Source organism: Calonectris borealis, chromosome 1 (assembly GCF_964195595.1).
Source record: "Calonectris borealis chromosome 1, bCalBor7.hap1.2, whole genome shotgun sequence".
NCBI classification, from domain to species: domain Eukaryota; kingdom Metazoa; phylum Chordata; class Aves; order Procellariiformes; family Procellariidae; genus Calonectris; species Calonectris borealis.
Window position 1 is genome coordinate 148,734,299 of NC_134312.1, and position 21,510 is coordinate 148,755,808.

At 43.2% G+C, this 21,510-nt stretch overlaps 2 protein-coding genes and 1 long non-coding RNA gene across 3 annotated transcripts in view; 1 reads left to right on the forward strand and 2 right to left on the reverse strand.

Annotated features, from left to right (window-relative positions):
• Positions 1 to 6,813, reverse strand: part of CREG2 (cellular repressor of E1A stimulated genes 2) — a 19,816-nt gene extending 13,003 nt beyond the window's left edge. Inside the window, exons 1-2 of the mRNA XM_075135968.1 lie at positions 6,412 to 6,813; positions 3,881 to 4,050 (exon numbers count right to left, since the gene is read on the reverse strand). Coding sequence (XP_074992069.1) covers positions 3,881 to 4,050; positions 6,412 to 6,813 — 572 coding nt within the window. The remainder of the gene's footprint in view (positions 1 to 3,880; positions 4,051 to 6,411) is intronic.
• LOC142074967 (uncharacterized) overlaps positions 6,070 to 21,510 on the forward strand; it is a 22,088-nt gene continuing 6,647 nt past the window's right edge. The window contains exon 1 of the long non-coding RNA XR_012670761.1: positions 6,070 to 6,359. This is a non-coding gene — a long non-coding RNA (uncharacterized LOC142074967). The remainder of the gene's footprint in view (positions 6,360 to 21,510) is intronic.
• RFX8 (regulatory factor X8) overlaps positions 8,953 to 21,510 on the reverse strand; it is a 21,861-nt gene continuing 9,303 nt past the window's right edge. Inside the window, exons 8-12 of the mRNA XM_075135965.1 lie at positions 20,248 to 20,404; positions 18,659 to 18,753; positions 16,829 to 16,943; positions 13,118 to 13,409; positions 8,953 to 9,288 (exon numbers count right to left, since the gene is read on the reverse strand). Of these exons, the coding sequence (XP_074992066.1) occupies positions 13,150 to 13,409; positions 16,829 to 16,943; positions 18,659 to 18,753; positions 20,248 to 20,404 (627 nt within the window). The 3' untranslated portion in view covers positions 8,953 to 9,288; positions 13,118 to 13,149. The remainder of the gene's footprint in view (positions 9,289 to 13,117; positions 13,410 to 16,828; positions 16,944 to 18,658; positions 18,754 to 20,247; positions 20,405 to 21,510) is intronic.

The window sequence follows — 21,510 nt, forward strand, 5'->3', positions numbered from 1 at the left end:
GGGTTTGGAACTTGAGTCTGTTCTGAAACAAAACAAATGAAATTCGCTACTAAATAAATTTAGTATCAAACTGATGTACAAGCACACAAGTCACTTGATACTCATTATATACAAGACGACTATTGAAATGTCAGCTATGTTTTCTTTCTAAAGGCCAGAGATTTCTTTTGCGTGCAATAGGTCAGAAGCATTTTTCAGGAGAGTGCCAAATACTCCCAGGAGCATTGACTATAGGCATCAACCAGCTTTCACATTTATTTTAACTCTTGCAACTCAGAGTAGGTTAATAATGAATGAAATTCTAATAAAATTCAACATGAAAACAAGCTACAAACACGTTGCTGGCATATGGGGACATGAACTTTCTCATGTACAGCATTATTCATTTAGCTATTTTGTATAATTATTTTGAAGCCAAAACAATTAATGATGCCCTTGACCAAGAGAACTTCTGGTATTAAAACCATCTATAAATGACACTTTCCTTTGTGAAGGAAGCCCCACAGATACCGTTTTAAAACTAGCAGGACCTGAGGTCTCTCAGAATAAAAGGCCTTTCCTCTCATAGAGTGTGAGTAAAGAAGTGGAAGAAACCTGCCATACACAACCTGAGCCACCACATCAAGCTCTGCACGAAGGATGCTATGTGCTGTTTGCACGGCACAGCCTGGCTATCTCGGCAGGTAGGGCGCACCCCGAAAGGGATGCCGGGGCTGCCCGCGGCAGAGCTAGCAAGCTGGCTGTGTTACCACCCAGCGCTGCAGGCAGTGCCGGGGACAGGCGACCACGAGCACTGGCAGCGGCGCCCGGACACGCTTGTTGTTTTCTTCACCTGTGCTGCCCACAGAAGCCCTTTCTGTGGGGTAACGGTAGGATGCCGTACAGGGCTGCAGTTTAAGGTGTTGCTAGTTTAAAATGTAAAAATCACTCACGGGTTGCTAGTTTAAAATGTAAATTCATTTCTGACCCTGGTTACAGAGGGAAGGGAAAGAAGAAAGTTAAAGTCCCAATGCCCACATGCGTCCTGGCTGTGAGACAGCCCCAAAGCTTGCCCACATTTCCCTAGCTATCATCAAAAACACACACTGCAGCTCAACAAATGCCCCAGCTTTTCATTCTTCGTATCGCTCGTTCTGTGCACTAATGCCCGCCAACATCTGTTCCAGATGAGAACTCCAGAAATAATGAAAAACAAACTGAATGTAAGAACAAAATAAATAATGCAAGGAGCACTGATCAGACTCTGACTCTCTGTACTCAAGTCAGTAGTAAGCTCAATATTTAGAGTATGGTTACATGCTAAAATGAGGATGTCCTCTTTTCCTCCACCTTCTCCTTTCCCCTCTCCTTTGCACTCCTCTGGCTCTTGGGGAGCTGACTCAAGTGACTTACCCAGTAGAAATCTAATCCAGCAAAAAAAGGGAAGAGGTTTCTGCTCGGTTACTGAGCTAAAATAGGCCCACCATATGGTCAGCTGAAGGGAGGGGGTGGGACTGCATGGCCGGGAGCAGCAGCGGCCATGGGAAGAAAAGAAGGACTGGCAGAAAACCTTATTCTCATCATCGGGTTAATTTTTTTCAGATTTATGTTTCAACTCGGGGGCAGGCAAAGCCCAGAGCTGATGTGAGAGAGAGGGACGGTGGGACACCACGCGACTGGTGGTAGGGAGGGAGAGTAGGGATGTGGCCACTGGTAATTAGTTTGGCCTAAGCTGTCTTGGAAATCCAGGTTTAGCTCCTTGGCGGTGCCCAGAGAGCTCTTCTCGCCAGAGAGCGTGGTCTCGGGCTGCGGAGCGAACTAGAGCGTCGGGTGGCAGAATCCAGGTTGGCCTGGCTGCAAGTCAAACAGCAGCACATTCTGGCACACAGAACAAAAGGGTAGTGGTTTGGTTTGGAAATTAATAGTTACTTAATAGAAAGACAGCAAATAAATATTCTTGAAGGGTTGTGATGGATATGAATTTCGTATTTCTATAATAATGCAGCATTTCTCTTTTGTTGGTGAATTGGCACTTTCCAAACAGGTAAATCGGGCGGTGACATTGCTAAAACATAAAAGGCAAAGACTTTCAAGAGTAGATGTTTAAAGTCAGGGATGAAAGGCCACACTTAAGTGCCTAAATGGGTGTGTAGTTTTCAGAAGTGCTCAACACCGACAGTTATCATCGATGGAAGCTGCTCTGAGTCTTGAGCCTCTAAAACTAGGACATTGGGTAGGTGCTAGGACATTGGGCTTAACATACATTTTTAAGCACTTGGTGTAGATATTCAGCTCATTATTTGATTGAATGAAAACACTTAGCAGCAATAAGTTCCATTAGCTTGTTATGAAATAACTGATACATTTACTTAAATTTGAAATGATTAATTCAAAATATTTAATGAAATAATTTTAAGGAACAAGCAAAACCATTGTGGTCTTAACTTCACCACTCTGTTGACCTTCTCAAGCATTCAAAGCTGAATTACCTTAAAAAATGTTGCGATAGAAGGTTCCTATTAGGTGTTTGACGTTGCATGAGGAAGCTATGATTTCCATTCCTCGGGAATGGGATGTCAGCCTGAAATCACTGGCACTGCTTAGGACTAAGAAACATTTCATTTTGCCACCATATAACTCTTAAGAAAACAGACACTATGTTCTGGAGGCAAATACAGACACGTGCAACAGAAACGTGCTTTGTATTTGCCATCCACTGCTTTTGCCAGTATTGATCTCAGCTAGTGGGATTGAGAGGTGGGATGACACCCAAGGCAAAACCCAGCTGGGGAAATCTGGGATCCAGTTCTTAAAATAAACCTCTCCTCCCCCAAAAAGGACCTTAAGTTGGGATAAAAACTTTCAATCCTGTTTCTTTCTGAAGCAGCCTGTAATTTCCAGTTCTTCTCTCTCTCTCCTTGGAATATCTGTTAAGATCTGTTAAGATCTGCTTTGGTAATGGACTCCTGTCTGACACAATTTCGGTGTCACGTACCTCGTCACGTAAAGAGGTCTTTGGAAATAACACTTCACACAAGGGTGATCCAGCCAAGTTTGCCACATGTTTGACTGTAAACAAACATATGGCAGAGATACATCTTTTTCAAGGAGACAAGCATGGAGGGGAAAACTGAATCATCTTCATGTTTACATACATTTTACACACGTAAAGCTTCAGTGATCTGGAGTTATTCATTGTATGCGTGATCAGGAAGAAAGAAGTCAACTCACTGCTATCTCTGGAGAGACGAACCTGGGGCCGGCTGTAGATCAGTAAATCTCAGACCCGGCTTCCTTTATGTGGGGGATCATTTGCCAACTGTTCATGATACACAAAGCGCCAAAAATTTGTGATGATATCATATTCAGTCGTACCCTCTGAAGAGGTGGAAATTAGACTGAGTGGCATGGTCCTGAGTGTATATTGTGAACTAAGAGCTTGAGATCCCCTTACAGACCCTGGAGAGCTAGAGCCCTGTCAACGCAATCAGCAGGGCCTCCAGAGCTGCTCCGCAGAGCAAGGGTGTCTGCTTTACCGTGACTTGGATAGCTTTCGCAACTCTATGGACTTTATTAACTAGATCGCCATGGCCTATAATGGGATCTTGAATACCTAGATTTTATCTGACACCCCCAAGAAGAGATTAAAATTTAGGTATGTTAATGTGCAAGCCGAAAGCCACTGCAGCTGTTGATGCTACAATATACTTCAATGACACTTCTGCTTTTCTTTACCATGCTTTACTGGGGCAACTTACTGCAAAATAAAGCTAAGGAGGAGCTTGTAGCTGATGGTGAGAGCCAAAAATAAATGCAGGACATTGAAGGCGGGCACCCAGCATTTTGTTCTGACGACTCTGCTCCCACTGAAGGTGGTAGTAGGCGGATAAACCTCTGTTACCTGCAGAAATTTCCGTCTGCCTCTGGCAGGGTCAGAGAAGCCACAGGATTCTTCAGGAGATCTGCCACAGTGTTATCCTTCGGCGTCACGTAGAAGAAAGGGATTCCAGTGCTGTTATTGACGGGACCATCGCTGAGAAGTAAACAGTTCCCATAGGGCATACCTTGGATCTGCAAAATCCAAATAAGCAACTGGTTACATCTTTGCACATAGAGAGTTTACAGGGTTGAGGATTCCCTCAAGGGCTCTGGCAGGGGGGACGCAACCCCCAATTGCTCAGTCTCCCACTTTCTGTTGTCATCATGAGACAGACCTTCTTCTAAATTAGATCTATCATGCTTCTATGAAAACAGATCTCTCCTCTATTTCTTCTTTCCAGTCCTGTCCATGACACTATAGAAAACATTTTCTCTTCCACTGAGCTTAAAGGAACTACCAAATTAAAAATGTTTAAGTGCATTACAATCAACGCCATCAGCATCAAGAAATGTTTACTCTGAAACAGGGCCGATACCTTTTCTCAAACCCAAAAAGGATATAGAGCCTAATTTAGCCTTGATTCAGCCTCCTTTTAACGCTAATTTTACCTCTCCTTTCAGCCTTGATTTGCAATGTGATTGCATCTGTTTGCCAAGAGAGAGGGAAAGGTGTTTTAGCTGGAGTTGTGTTTAAAGTCAAGCTGGACGTCAGCTCAGCTGCCTGGGCAGGAACCTCAGCTATGGTGGGGGGGTCCCAACCACCAAGCCAGCCAGAGCAAACCTTCCTCCCATGTCAGAGGAGGGACACCAGGGAGCCAAGTTTTCAAAAAGTTTTCTCCCATACACTGACTTGCGTACACACAGTGGATATAACGCATGCAAAAATGTGCTTGCCTAGTAGTGACACACATTAATATTCTTCATAATGATTTATACTCTTACGATGCTTTTCATCCCATTATAAATCGCAGTGACAGATATTTAATGAATTACTATTTTTTCATGTCTTCAGATATTTCTTTCCTCATGTTAGATGTTAAATAGTAAAATTACCAGTCAATACATTAATTCAATGTAACTGGTAAATCCTTTACAGCAAAATCAAATTAAGTATGAATAGTTAATAAGAAAACCCTGGATGATGTTATTACCTGGATTGCATGCTTTCTGATTTTTAATGTTTATATGCCTTTAAAATTTTAATGCTTACACTGCTTATAAATGGTCCTTGTCAGCATCCTTAGAAGGAATGCTTTAATGAAACTATATAACTTAGAAACTAAAAATACTTGTTTATTATTAAGAGTTACAATAAAAAAAAATAGTAGCTGTCAGTAATATTGCAGGACATGTTTCCATTGCCTAAAATGCTCAGTCTGTCATGCATGGTTAATGTTACAGTGGATTCTCAAAAAGAATTGCGATCACAGGCAGCACAACAGCATGCAGAGCAGCAACACCCCCCTCATCAATTCCAAATTTTATTATGAATCCGATTTTTCTGTATTACTTCTGTGTTGTAACTAGAGACAGCTAACTGCAAACTATATTATGGCCGTAATTCCACCAAGGGTTTCTGGTGAGAGCATAAACCGGAAGAGTTCAGATCATATGATTTAATAGGATTTCTGACAATCTGATGTAGAATTACAGGCCTCTTGTGTGCGCGTATACTTTTATTTAATGGTATCTTTTTTTAACCTGTTACTTTGTATTTCACAATAACAAACTGCCACTAACTCAGCCAAGCTTTCTGAAGATAAATGTGCTTCTAACTTTGTCTATTTTTCAAATTGTAAGTTAATTAATCCGTGAATACTTTCAAGGAAAAGTTAAAGCCTTTTTTTTTGTCTTTTTTTTTTTTTTTTGCCTGAGTGGTATTGGATGCTGTGTCTAATTCCACCCCTTCATTTTAAAAAGGGAAATATTTTAAAGCTGGAAAAAATAATGACCCCGATTCCCCAGTGCAGCCCAGCTATTTTGCTTAATGCTCCTGGCAGAGAAATCATCCTTTAAGCTGGTATAGGTGGACCGCTGCGAGACGGACAGATTTTGTGGTAGCCCAGCCGGCTCTCCTCCTCCTCCTCCTCCTCCTCCATCTCTCCTGTCCGCCGGGTGACAGCCAGAGCCCGGGGGGGGGGCAGAGAAGGCTCTGGCCCCGCTGACCCCTCGGGGGCAGGGGCAGGCAGCGTGGGCAGGGGCAGGCAGCGTGGGCAGGGGCGGGCTGGAGGGTGCTGCAAGGAATGAAAAAGCCTCTCTCCAAAACCAACGTTGTAGCTCTGGTTCTGGCTTACAAGATTTTGCTTTTTCTGCGCCTCTCTCGTGTGGTTTTTTTTAGCGTGCCTCCCCTCCAGTACTCCAAACATGATTTCTCTTCCTAGAAGGAGTTTTGACTATTTTCTCCGCGCATTTGGTGGCTGCTGACATCGGCGCTGCTGAGGGCGGAACGGACCAAACGCGACGGCGTCGGGCGGCCGCGGGGGTTCGGTGCTCGTTAGCAGGTAACGCGTGACCGCGGCAGCCCGCGGGCGTGGGCTCCGGGGGGCACCGTACCTTTCCTTGCGCGGCCCGCGTAGCCACGAAGCCCCAGGTGTTGTAGCGGGCGAGGAAGCGGGCGGTGCCGGCGCGGCCCGGCGCCCCGCCGGCCTCCCGTCGGTAGGAGAACATCCTGGAGGGGGCGGCCCCCTGCCCCGGCCGCCGCGCCGCCGGCCCGGAGCCCAGGGCCGCGTCCTCCCGGTAAGCCGAGGCCGGATAACTCTGCTTCCAGAGGCCGCCCGCCTCCTCCAGCAGCGCGGGGAGGGCCTCCTCGGTGGAGGAGCTGTGCAGCTCGTCCGCCGCCGCCCCCGCCTCGGGCAGCGGCCAGGACACCGAGCTGACCACCACGTAGCCCCCCGCGCCGCCCCACAGCAGCGCAGGCAGCCACCACCACGGCGGCAGCCACCGCCCGGCCGACATCTTCTGCGGCAGCGCCCGGCCGCTCCCGCAGCACCCTCCTGCGGCCGCCGCCCGCCCCGGCCGCTGGGCCCGCGGCCCGCCCCCGGCGTCCCCCCGCCCGCCCCCGCGGTGGTCCCCAATATTTGCGGCAGCCGCCGTTCGGCCGGGCGTCACGCGTCCATTTCCCGCCCCCTTCCCAGGGTAGCCGTGGTGTGGGCTCTCCCCACAGCTGCCGGTGACACCCGTGGGACAGCCACCCACGGCGTGGGCTGGCAGAGGGCGCAGCTGGGGCGGGACTCGGCCCCTCTCGGCTCGCCGGCCACGCAGGGCTGAGCCTGGGACGTGGGTCTCACTGCGGGTTTACCCTGTGTTTGCGTGTCATTTGCTGGGGACTTGCGAGGTTGCTGGACTGTCTCGGTCAGGTGTGCAGCCGGGCAGGTATTTCACAAAATAACTCTCTAGATGTACTGCAAAACCAGGCACACGAAACCACCGAGGCGGAGGCGGTGGCAGTGCAGTATCTCCATTTATTAGAAAAGAGAGAATCCACGAGGGAGCGTGCCCACGTGAATGCTCCCGTTGCAGGGAAAGCTTCATTTGGACGCCGGGGTCAAGCAACAGCAAGACCCCAAGTCCTAGGAAGGCAGACCTCATTAGTTGCGGTGCTCGTGGGATTCGTTTTGACATGTGAGTACGTGGAGCTGCTGTTAAACTATATGTTTCCCAGGCAAGGTTTTAATGAGGCAAATATTTGAATGTATATTTGAGTTTATATCAATAGCCCTATTTAGTAAAGGTTTTGCATCCCTGCTCCTTTTCTGTTCTTGGAGGTAGACTTCTTCAGTATGGCAATGCAAACCTATTATATATATTAATAAGTATATAATAATACATACAAGCATATATCCTTTAAAATACATGCTTGTAAACTTTCATTGCATTCATGCAAATTATTTAAGGAGTATAGCTTCAATAGGAGACAGGGAGGAATGAATTTTACCGGAGCCTTTGCCTTTCACAAGGTTCTCAGATACATCTAATAGACTTTTCCGTTCCGTAGGTGTGAAGAACAGATCACGAGGTCGGTCTGCTGTCACAACTTCTGCTTAATTGCTCCATGAGAATATGCTGCATATCTAATCTAGAATATAAACCTTTATAAATAAAAGTGGACTGAAATATTGAGTATTTTTAGCTTATATTTTTGCTAGATCCTCTGTTTTGTTTTTTATCTTCACTGTAAAAAACGTGAAGGAATGGTGAAAATGGGTATGATGGGCCTTAAGGCCCAAATGAATTTTTCAGACTGTGAAGATCCTTCCCCAGAGTATGTAATTACACCAAACTCTTAATCTTATCAGCAAAATCGAATACAGGACTACCTCTTCCTTTAGCACATGGCCTTGTCCACATCTGCTGTAATAACACCCTTTTGAATATTCATTGGCACTTCAGTGCTTGAGCTGAGACAGAAGAATGTAGGTGAAGTGGAAAATAAATGTAGATTTCCAACACCAAAATGCTGAAAGCTTGCTAAGCTCCTGACAGATGCTTTTCTCTGGGTCAGGAAATGTCCCTTCTTAAACTAACGAAGCAGGTGTCCCTTCTTGAAATAACGACCAGGCCCAGTCAACTCCCTGCAGACAAGCTTTTCAGAAATATTTAAAAACCCAATTCCCTGGTGTTTCAGGGAATTTCCTTATGCAATCTGATGCACCAAAGAGATAAATTTCATTCTCTATATTAATTATTAATACAAATTTATTCCAGGGTTTCTCTTTATAGAGTCTTTTCTTGTACTTTGCTTATAGAACAAGTTCCAACAATCTAGTTTCTGACATAAACAAATCAATAACATTGTATACAACCTATTATATTTCAGTTAATAGAATTATATGTCAGATATTGACTCTTGTATCCTGGAGAAATGGGAAACAAGGGAGGAATTTTTCAAGACATAGGAATTAGTGCTAAGTTCTATATGCAATAAATACCAATTTTAAATTACACATTGTAGACACAAAGCAGCATTGACAGCATTCATCTGTTCTATAGGTTCCAGATAAATTTACCACAATGACTTCAGGTAGGCCTTCAGCTTTACTGAAAAATACAACAAATAGATAAAAACAAACCACAAATATTTCACCTTTTTCTTCTGAAGATTTATTCAAATGAAGTCAAACAACCAAATCACATGACAACTTAGAATAACTGCGTTGCTAGCACAGTTTTGCATTTAGTATTTCCAGAAAAAGATCTTAAATTTAAGAGAGTGAAAACAGTATTTCTTAAAGTTGTATCAAAAAGTAAGAATAGTCTAGCATAAAGAATTTTCAGGTCAGGCTGGTTTTCTCTGAAGATTTGCTGTTCATCAGAGCAAAAAAAAACCCATGTCTGTCCATCTTTTTGAGTAAGAAGTGCTTCCCTTCCAACTGGAAGGTCCAACTTGGTAGAAGTTTTAGTAATTCTCTCTTCCAAAATGACCTGGATGAGCTGAAAATTAGAAAATAAACATGGCAATGTTTTGACTGTAGGGACTGCAAATCATTGTTTCTCCCTCATTGAATAAAGAAAGTATTCTCTGTTCTTTCCTGCTGAACCCGAGGTATTTTGCAGATACCCAACCTTATTTTACATCAATTAACCCAACAAGAGGAGCTAAACATTGAGTTTCCTCATACGGTGGCAAAGGTCTGATAGGAGGCCATATCCACATTTTAATACATCATTCACACTTTATATGCCTGCCATAAGACCATCTATTCTTTTTCAAAACAAATAGTCTCAGCCTGTCTCTCCCCCCCCGATGGGGACTGCTTTTTCATGCTGAAATCCTGGCTTTTTTAAAATCAGCAGAAGTTTTGCCACTGGATTTAAGGAGGGTCAAGATATTACTCTCATTTTTTGATCATTTTAGTTAATGATTTCACTTGATCTCTGTATCCTGGATTATGCAGACCACTCAGATGAACACTCATCGTTCCTTTAAGTGAAGTAGTTAACTATGTCCTTATTTTTTCTCCCTTTTTGACAAATCAAAGTGTTTGATTCACTCTGTGCTGACAGAGCTACGAACAGCGTAGCCTCCGTCTCTCTGCGCCCTGATTTGCAGTATATTGTATGTTACGGAGGTGTGGAATTGGATTAAAAGCTACAGCACAGTGCTCTGCAGATAAACCCACTGCAGGTGTGCAGTTTAATAGGATTTTAATTTGGTAACAAGTGAATAAAGAGAGGAAGCCTAGAATGGGATTTTCTAGATGAAAAAATGCTATTCGTGCTGAGAGAAAGCAACTGCAAGCTCTGTGATAAGGAGTAAAGATTGGGCCAATGCTCTCTGAGCTGCACTTTTATAGATTACAGCTCACTCAGAGCATTTTCGTTACTGCCACCGGTTTCAACAATTCTTAGTTCATACTACGTGCGTTTGGCTATATGGCATTTCATCTGCCATGCTCCCCGTTAAGCCAGTGTATTCAAATCTTGTATTGTCTCACTCCCCGCCCTCTACATTTTTTCATATGAAAATAATGTTTTCCTCGGGAGATGTCACCAACTTGGAATGCATTCCATTTTCAAGATTATTAACAATTATTTTCATGCTTCAAATTATATTAAAAAAAAGATTGAGAAATGTGCTGCGCTGTTCAAAATAAATGGAAAAACATGGTCTCTCTGCCGAGGAGTGTAATTTTTATTCAACATGAACTAGGAATGGAGGACCAAAAACAGATGGGGAAGGAAGAGGAAGAATGAAGGTGACAACTAAAAGATCATGAAGGGATCTGCTAAGCCACAGACACATATCGATGCTGCTGATATCAGGGCAAGGTTCGGAGATTCTTTTCTGATTTCTGTTACCAATCCTCCCTCTTGTTTTTCCAGGGTTTCATAGCAAAACTGAGTTTTTAGGACTAATTTCAATGAGATGAGGGTGGAGGTGTGATGAACAGATTTTTTCCGCGAGCATAACAGGCTGTAGAGAAGGCATAGAAATGCCTTGTGGGACAAGATGAAAAAGATACGGAGGTTGGTGTTGTTGGCAAAGGACGGAGTGGAGGATGGGAACTGACGAAAGACACTGGGTCGCAGAGAGCTGCAGAGGCTGCATGAGGTAAAGGAGTTAAAAGGCAAAATTATGAAATACAGCCGTGATGCACAAAGTGATATGTCAGGCAGCAGAAACGTGGTCCAGGAAACCAGCAGCGTGGCTGGTGGATGCCGCTAAGGCTGCTGAGAGTTTAGATACCCCGCAGAACGGCTTGTGGCCAAAGGGGGGTTAGGATCAGGAGCAGGGACAGATGGTTGCTTGGGAGCATGATGATGATTTTTGGTGATCAAAAGTCACAGAACACAAATCCTCATGCAATGGGAATCTCTTCAGAGGATCTACAGAGATGGCGATACAAAGAAAGTGGTGGGTGATGGAGATGCTTTTGGCAGCTGTGTTTTTCAGCAACCTGTGGAATTAGTATTGACACCCAAAAAGAAGGAGCCTGCAATGGTTGAGGTGGGAGCTACCACCCGTTTGAAGGACACAAGTAGGCAGAAGTGCTCGCTCACTCTGTCAAAGCTCCTGAAAACCTTTTGAGCTGGAGGTTCAAGTTTTTCAGCTTCCTCACAAAACGCTTGAACCACAGCATCAGCAGGCTCTTACTAGAATCTCTTTTTCATCCCACTGTTATCAGCATCTTGCACGTGGACTGGTAGAATCCATCAGCTGTTGGGATCTTTAATCTCTAAGCTCTTTCTACACTCTCCCAATCCTTCACTGTCTCCTTCCCTCCTCCATATCATCTCTCAAGTCGTCATACTCTCCATTTCACGTTTTATACCCTTCCTCTCTTACTCTGACACACCTCGTCCCTCGCTAATCAGCCTTGCTCTGTTCTTAAGATCGTGTACAAAATACACAAAACTGATAGACGTACTTAGAGGCACATCACTTACACAGACAAAACCTGGGTCAAACCCTGGTCTGCTGACACCCGCGTAAGAGCATTGCAATGGGCATAGTGGGCCATACAAAAGCCCATATGGGCAGCACAGTGAAAGAGCATAGGAAGCAGGGCAGACATTGAATGAGATTTCTACTGGTTTATGTCCTAATTTCTGACCATCAGTGGTTTAGTGATTCCTTGCTCGTAGCCTGCACCCAGCTCAGTTTGGGTTTGGACATTAAGGTGGTATGGCAGGATGGGTCATTATATTACATTTGAAAAATAACAAAAGCTGTCAAACATGCCCATCACGTATATAAATCATTCTTGGTTTGTCCCCTTTGTGCCTTCTTTCTCCCCTCCAATTTTCCTTGCTGAGCTAGTTTTAGCATATCTCATATTTAAAAAACAAGGGTCCACCAAGGGTCTTTATAACTCATAGAGATGTTTTTAAAACAGTCCATTTTCAGTCCTGGTCCTGGTTTATGGAAGCTGAATACATGTTGGGAGTAAAATAACTGTAACAGGATCACCCCAAAAATGTAATTTTCTTCGTGAGTCTTGGTGCCATTAACATTTGTCCAGCACTGTTTTCTGGAAAACACAATGTTCTCTGAGATTTAAGACAAGTGCTGTTACTGCATGAAAGAGAAATCTGAAAAGAGCTGAATGTCTAATTCGTCACTTGTATTAAGCACAGAGGCTTGATCCATGTTCCCATATGTCCTTATATTTAGCCTTGTATCCTAGGAAGACTTGGAGTCTATTTCTACCTGTATGTCATCCCTTATGCTAGTAAGTTTGAAGCAGTGGACTGACTGCAAGAACGTCTGGTGGAACAGAAAGGTCCCATACTTTTGCATCTTTTGGTACAAGATACATTTCATACTTCTGCATCTTTTGGTAAAACTAACAGGTAGGTGGAAAAAAGAGAGCCTCTCAGTGCTTCCAACAGCGAGAAAAGACCACACCGTACACTCTTTCTTCTGATCAATAAATACATGCAGCCTGTTTGTCAGCTAGCCCACGGGCTGCTCCCAACCCACCAGAACAGCGCTGCTCTTGCTTAGACAGCGCTCGGGAAATCTGAAGGAGTGCCAAAGGTCTGCTGGAAACTTAAGGAAAGAATCAGGGAGCTGCAGTGATGGGGAGGTGGCTGGTGTGGAGATTACGATCCCTTGATAGGATCATGGGGTGGGATGTGGAGGATGCTTTGTGGTTTGAGGTTTAGGTGACATTGGACACAGCTCCATGCAAACATAAATTTCATTAGTTCTACTTTACACACATAAAAACCCCCAAATAACCACAACCCTCCCGATCCCTCCTGGTTTACCCAATTATTTTTTTTTTTTGATAATTTTCTTTAATGTTTATTTCACCTTGCTGCCTGTGGCTGTGTCCGCCGAACGACTCAGAACTCTGGAAAAACGTTGCTTAATCCGAAGTTACTCTGGCTCTGCATCAAAGTTATGAGAGCTGTCTGTGGAGCATTGGCTTGAGGTTGCTCCTCTGCAAAATAGCCCCAGAGATGGCTGGGCTCATAAACCCACAGAACAGGGGACTCATTTTGCTTTGCGACCCAGAAACTTTCATCTCCCTCCTCCTCTATATAGGACAGGAAAATGTGAGCCACAAAATCCATGAGTAGTAAATTAAACAAATGCCAGGATCCTAGGTTTAAAGAAAAACAAAAATAATTTTCACAACCTCTTCATTTGCTTATCTTCATGATGTGTTCTTTTTTGAAGGGCTTCGTTATAGTAGTGGGCTAGACAGAGTAGCAGACTGGCACTCATCAAATAGTACTTACAAAATTATGTACTTCCAGATATCATAGCAAAATAGGCACCAACTGCAGATTTGAAACATAAGCAAAAGCCTTTTCCCCTTATTTTAGCTAGAGAGGAAAGTGTACTTGTGTTTATTCACTTTCCTGTTCAAATTCTTCCCCCACAGTCACTGTTACCACAAGGCTTATCAACAACCACGTATCATCCCCATTCTCCCCTCGGACAGATAAATCGTTCCACCTTTTCCGAAGCAAACCCAGCTGTATGTCTTGTATCTATGACATGGCCTACCTTGCAGCTTGGGGCATAACTGCTAAAGGCCAAGAGAGACTCACTGAGGCCATTGACTTTTGAATCATACCTTGGTTGAAAACCCTTACAGTAAAGAGTAGGTCTTCTTCCATGCCATAAATCTGCATAGGAATTCATTAAGCAATCCATAACCTCTGCATCCCACAAACATCTTTACATGGACATCAACAAGGAGATACCACAATTTACATGAACGACCAAGGTTTACAGAGCTTTAAAAATGAAAAATACTGCCTCTTTTGATGTTATATGTGTTTGAGAAGCTGCTGCTTCTGCTTTTTGTCCTTTTGCGCATGTTTAAATTATAGCAAAGTAAGTGGAAGTACTTGTTTATCTCCGGGACAAGGAAAGGGACTTTTATACTGGGAGTTCAAACTATACAGACCTGACGCTAGTAGTCCATGAGTGTTTCTAACAGTCTTACAGGTGTTTTCAATACATTCAATAAGAGTGAGCATGAAACGAAAGCTACCACTCCAGTTGTCCCTTGGGATAAATCAGAGGGACACAGTTTTGAAGAGGGTAGGTTGAAGCAGCTTGCTTGCCAAAGAGGAATGCAGAGGTCACTGTCCAGCCAGCGTGGCTCAGCAATACATCCCTGACTGCCTCCGAAGGGAGACCGGTGAGGAAATGGCAGCGTACCAGCACCAGACGTGAAGCTCTGTGATGGACATATGTAGAAGCACATTTGCTGGAGAGCTGGTGGAGCTGAAAGAGCTGTAGAGGTCCCATTAGCCCTGACTTCTGTAGCGCGCTTGCTCCTTGCTGCCTTACAGCGGGGGCAACTGCACGATCATACTTGGGCATTGCCCATGTGGAAGCTGGGCTGGAAAAGGGTAAAAGCCAATCCTAAATTCAGAGGTGTGAGTATGCAAGTATATTATGTGTGCCAGATTGCCAAGCTCCGAGGCAAGAGCCTCAGAAAGAAGTAAGTTTGGGTTTGGTTACTGCTGTGTGGTTTATTTTACGGGGAGGCACACTGCATTAACATTTCCCTAGGTAATTGTGTTTCTTCATTGTGGATGCTACATATTTTGACTTGCAGAATGCCCTCCATTCCTGCAGGAAATGCTGAGATTTGAGAAATTTCTGAAAAGCAATGACCCGGAGTACAGAACTTTTACACCAGATGGCTTGTTAAAATAACAGCTTCAGCCTTCTCCACTAAAACCCGAAATCCTACCAGAATAGAACATGGGCTATATGATAGGTCATATAGCCCAAATCTTAAAGAACCAAGAGTATTAAGAAAGAAGATAATAATAATCAAATGAATTGGAGCATCACAGAGAAAGATTAAAAGACATTTTTTAACTCTCTCATATGTGAGAATAAATTCAATCTTAGTGTTACTGAAGTATTTGTAACTAGTTTAAGGAAGGCTCAGCAGAGGAAGGGATGCTTTCCATCAGTTATGTGCCCAACCACCAGCAACTGCAGAACAGGGAGGCAATTCATTAAAATCTTCTTGTGGTGGAAAGAGGGAAGAGGATTTCATCATCATGGAGAATTTCAATAAACATTATGCTTCCAGTGCTGTTCTTGGAATTCATTCCTAATTTCCTCATTGCCCAAAATACTGCATGTAATATTGGAGAGTTTTGTGCAGAACTCCTCTGGAGAGAGAGAAAGGAATGATTATTTTATTATTACTGTAGTGCAGCAGCTGGTGGACAAGGGACTCTACTGTGCTATGTTCCCCGCAGACACAGAACAAAACTGTGATCCCGCTCCAGAGAGTTTGCAATCTAAATATAAGGCAAAAGGTAGCAGCTAGATGTGGAAAAGGGGTGCGCACATACACGCACAAACACAGACATTAGCAGGGGAAGAATACTGAAGAATACAAACGGCAACAACCTTAACATACCCCTTTGTTGTGTCTTTGTAGGAAACACATGAAAGTACAGTTTTGAAGGGGAATTTCAAAGAAGATAATGAGGTTTTCTTTGGCTATTTGTGTGAAGCCCCATCCAACAGAAGAGGAAAAAATATGAAGGTGCTCCTTTGAAAATCTAAAAAGCAGTTCTTACAGTTTGGGATCAGATGCTACTCACAGGACATGGTGCATTTCTGCAGAATGAATAATAGGGCGTGAGCCTCTGAAAGGCTTTACAAATGAAGAGAGAGGCAGGTAGGGTTGATGCAATATAGAAATGGAAGAGACTGAACTGATTCAAGATGTGGTTGTACCACTTCAAGCCACTTTGAGTGAACATGACTACACAGTCCCTTCGCTTCTCTTGTCTTGCACTGGTATGGGATGCATTTGATGCTTGACAGCTCAGAGCCCTAAAAGAGAGAGAAAACTAACCCAGCTAAAGGAATGACTAGTTTTCAGTCAGTTTAACACCTTAAACAGGCTTGCTGCTGGCTAGGCAAGCACTTATGTCAGTGTAAGGCAAAGGGAAAAGGAGCATATAGCATATAGTTGTCAGAAGAATTAACTGCCTTTTTGGCAAGTAGTTATCGCAGTGGCTCTGCTCTGGCTGTATTATACAGAAAGAACCTGAAGGACTGGGAGCTATCGCTTGAGAGATCTGGAGTTTTTATGGTTTGGGGTATTAGTGGCACCAGCTCTCCATCACACCCTTCTGCTGGGGTGCGCAGCTCTTGTAGGGAGGGAGAGCAGAGGTTCACACCTCAGGCTGCTGTTCCCCCTATTTCCACAGACAAATGATGGCTTCTGCAGAAAGTCCTGCCCTTCCCACCATCTCCAGCTGCATGCTCCTACTTTCCTCCCTTCTGCTTATCCTAGAGTTTGGATCAGAAAACAAATCTGGTTGAAAACTAACTATTTAATTTCCCTGACCTGGCTAGCTACAGCACCAGGCGAATGGTGCTGCTTGATGCAAGGAAGGGAGTAGGAAGAAGTGATGCCCCGATTGACTGTAGCATGAATTTATGTCAGTTAAAATGATCTGGTGCTTCTGCCATCTCAGGGCAGAAAGGGGTGTATCAGATGAGAGTCACAAAGATCCTACTTACCAAAGCTATCTGCATAGTTGAGGGTCATAGCCTTGCTTACTGCACTCAGTAGGAAGTTCCACCTCAACTGGAAATCCGATGCTAGTTTTCTAAACTCCTCTTTACTCCTGCTTGGCTGCAGATAGAGAAAAAAATTGCTTTATGATAAAGTTGGTTAAAAGAATTCCTTATTGTGTTGCAGAGCATTTCCCTGTACAAACTGCATACAAAGGTGGAACAAGCAGGTTTTTTTGTTAGAATCCTAAAATAACAGGTTGAAAGGGATCTTTGGACATCATCTAGTCCAACCTCTTGCTCAAAGCATGGCCTGCTTTGTTCAGGCCTGGTCCAGCCAAGTTCTGAATACCTCCAGGATGGAGATTCCACAGCCTTTCCAGGTAACCTCTTCCTGTGCTTAACTTCTCTCATGGTAATATTTTTTTCTTTTTATCTATTGGAAATTTTCTTTGCTGCAACTTGTGTCTATTGCCTTATGCCCTATAACTGTCAACCCCCAGGAAAAGTTCTGCTCCATTTTCTCTATACCATCCCATGAGGTAGCTGAGGGTTCTGTGAGATGAAGGCACCACAGAACTGCAAAGTACTATTCTTAATTAAAAAAAAAAAAAAAGGAAATAATCAAGCTAAAGAAGTGCAGTTTACCCTGCTTCTTCAGAAAGGGGAATAAAAAAGACTTTAACTACTGCCAAGACCCAAATTAATTGGTGTCCTGGTTTCACCCGGGATAGAGTTAATTTTCTTCCCAGTAGCTGGTATAGTGCTGTGTTTTGGATTTAGTATGAGAAGAATGTTGGTAACACACTGATGTTTTAGTTGTTGCTAAGTCGTGTTTAGATAGTCAAGGACTTTTCAGCTTCCCATGCTCTGCCAGGTGCACAAGAAGCTGGGAGGGAGCATAGCCGGGACAGCTGACCCAACTGGCCAATGGGGTATTCCATACCATATGATGTCATGCTCAGCATATAAAACTGGGGGAAGAAGAAGGAAGGGGGTGTGTTCGAAGTGATAGCGTTTGTCTTCCCAAGTAACCGTTAGGCGTGATGGAGCCCTGCTTTCCTGGGGATGGCTGAACACCTGCCTGCCCATGGGAAGTAGGGAATGAATTCCTTGTTCTGCTCTGCTTGCATGCGCGGCTTTTGCTTTACCTATTGAACTGCCTTTATCTCACTTTTACTCTTCGGATTTTCTCCCCCATCCCACCAGGGGGGAGTGAGCGAGCGGCTGGGTGGGGCTTAGTTGCCGGCTGGGGTTAAGCCACGACAATTGGTCTGGCAACCAACCAAATGCAGTGGTGCTGTCAAGGTACTGCTAATTCTGAATCAGTGCTGGAACAGGGGTGGCAGAGTTGGTAACCTATGGGAAGGTGCATATGCGAGGATGATCATACTTGAATCCTTCACAAGAGCTAGAGACATTGTGCTAGAAATTATCACTCTCCTACCACCTGCAAAAAGTCAACAGTTTCATAAATCAATGATTTCAGGAATCATGAAGTGTTCTTTTCATTTTTACTAACATTTTTCTTATGAATTTTGGTTTATTAGGGACTGTTATAATACGTGTCTATGAAATGAGAGCAGATACTGAAACCGCCCGAGTGGATATATGCGCAGAGATATGCTTGTAGTTGTTTGCACAGATGGAATTATTGTATGACAATTAATTCCCCCTTTTTCTGCATCATGCATAAGTTGTATTTATGCAAATCTGCAGTCTGGTCAGGTTGCTAGCGTACAATGTAGCTCCTGCAGACTAGTGACAGTCAGCATGTAGCAGGATAAATGATGTGATCACTCTTTCTTTTCTGAAATTATTAAATTAATTTTATACCTGAATGATAAAAGCCTGAAGATTTGAAGACACACAGTTCAGGAGAACCCGAATATCTGTGGAAGGTGCCAGCAAAGACATTAAGTCATTCAAACCTATGAGATACAGAAGGGAGATCATTACTTGAAGTGATTGGCTCGCTTTTTGGTTTGTTTCTTCAGTTTTTAGCTTTTTTTCTTTTATCTTTAGCTTAAAATATATTAAGACGTCTGTTTATAGCATTATGATTATATTAATCCTTTAGTGAGGAATAGCACCCTACTTTGAAATCAGTCAGAATTCATATTTATATCCATTTCCACCATATCTACGCTGACCTAGTCATCATAGCAAGAATAAACACTTCATGCAATACCAACTTACTTATCTGAGCTTTTATGTGGTTGACAAAAAAATCTTGTTTATCTGTTAAGGGGGAGAAAACAGTTTTAAAACAATAACAGAAAATACAGAATATTCTGTAGACCATCAGAAATGTAAATTATATTGCCAAATACCAATGCAGCTGTTCCCCCAAAAGCTTGGAACCTACCACCCAGTGCCAGGCAGTACAACACTATTGCAGCTCTCTGAATTTATACCCTTCAAGAAGGCATATGGATAGGGTCTGTGAAACCTTGCTTGTTATAAATAACAATTTGGAAAAGCAACGAAAACAGAGAATGCAATAAATCCCCCTTGTAAAGAATACGACCATCATTAATGTAACGAGCAAATGTCATAAAAGCATTCTGCGCAGTGTTTTTGATTTTAAGCCAGATATAAATATTATTTAAACGGTTCTCCTGATGGTTCTGTGAAGAAGGTAGATTATTATCCCTCCTGAAAGCAGTCACAGACAGGCTGCGGCGCATCCCTTGTCAGCGAGGGAGTCAGTGGCGGGCCAGGAACAAAGAGCTGAGGTTTCCCCCATCAGTTCTGTGCACAGCCTCGTCCAACTTGCACATCTCTTGCTAATAATTTAAATGGCAACCCATTAATCTAAAAAGTAACTTGCCATTATGTTCCCGTCCTTTTTCATTAAGCTGGCAAATGCGTTATGTCATGGCTGCATACAAACTGTGTATTTTATTGTTTACAGCAGCACATCGATCCCACAGGCCGCAATACAGCGAAAGGACACGAGAGCTGAAAGGCCAACAGTCCTCGTCCAGTTCAGCATACACTATGTTAAGATCTGGCCACAAGAAATGATTTTGTGTCCTTCGATTAATAACAGAGAAAAAGGCGAAATGCAAATCTTGGAAACTTCTTTTTGTCAAAGAAAACAATACAAAATGAATATCCCTTTTTGTCAACCTTCTAGAAGATACATTATTTAGTAACACAAACCCCACTCCTGCTGCCACAGAAAGCTTTAAGAGAGAGTCAGAACGGAAAGCCTTTCATTCTTAACCTTTAAGTTAAAAGGATAATATTACATGCTGCATTCTCATTTTTATTGGCTCTTCTCCAGTCCTTCGGGTTACGGCAAGACTGTAATTCCCATTAGGGCAGATGCCATGGATAAACAAGAGGAAATGCTGGAGCTTTAATGATGGCAAGCAAGGGCTTCAGTGGGTAGACAGAACATAGGAAAAATATATTACATTTGAGTTCTATGTCGTTCTGCAGCTCCTCCCGATTCCTGAGCTTCTTTTGAAAGAGGTTTCCAGGCACATCCAGAAATCCCTGATCGATGACAGCATGCAAGTCTGATCGCAGAACAGTGACTTTGCTGTTGCTGTTCAAGACTGTTCTCATTGTCTATAGAGAATAAGAAAACAGTTAATGCCTTTCATTTTCTCAAGCCCTTAACTCAGTCAGAAAGCTTCCCTTATTCAATACTAGACTTTATATAACCAGTCTCCAAACTGGGGGGGGGGGGAATCAAAGGAGATGAATCTTAAGTTGTCTTCAAGAGTTTTTTGTTCTGGGAGATATTCTTTTCAATGACACTCTGTGTTGTTGTCTGCGATGGAGCAGACAAGGCTAACATGCTTGAAGTATCTGGGCAATTGCCTGGACAATTGGTTTTGCCTAGAGTTACTATAGTTACGCCAAATAATGGTGTTTTGTCTAAAACATGGAATGGTGTATCAGGGCTGACTTTCCCTCGATGTTATCTGTCCTTAGTACATGTTTCAATTAAATTCAAAGGCAAGTTTTCTCAAGTTGCCCAAACCTTTGAGGAGGTAAAAATAACATTAGAAATATGGTGTTAGTTAAAATAATATTAGTTGGGATTTTATCCCATTTATCTGCCTATGAGTCATTTGTGAATGAATCTGGCTTCATATTTGTCCCAAAAAGTATTACTCGCATAGATATTGCAAACAATTTTCAGCCTAACATTTGATCCTCATCTCTTCACTTCTCTTTTAATTAATTGCTAATATCACACAGTATTGCTTCAGATTCTTGATGAAATGATGAGAACAGTGAAGGAAATTAAATCTGAATCCATTCAAATTTCTTAATCCGTACATTTAGTCTCTCACTTCCATGCTGAAATCAGTAGGATCCCAAAGCCTTTGTTGAATTTTGGGCTTCTATATGAATAATCCATGTCCAGTTGGGCCTTCCAGAGGAAAAATATTTTTTGTAAAATTCAGAAAAACTTCAGGCTTCATAAACATTTTAACAAATCCCATTCACCAGGTGCTTACCATGACCCCACAAGAGGAGTGAATGCAGCTGACCATTTGGACCAGGCTGCCCAGGGAAGTGCTGGAGTCACCATCCCTGGAAGTATTTAAAAGACGTGTAGATGAGGCGCTTAGGGACATGGTGTAGCGGGCATGGTGGTGTTGGGTTGACGGTTGGACTCGATGAACTCAGAGGTCTTTTCCAACCTTAATGATTATATGATT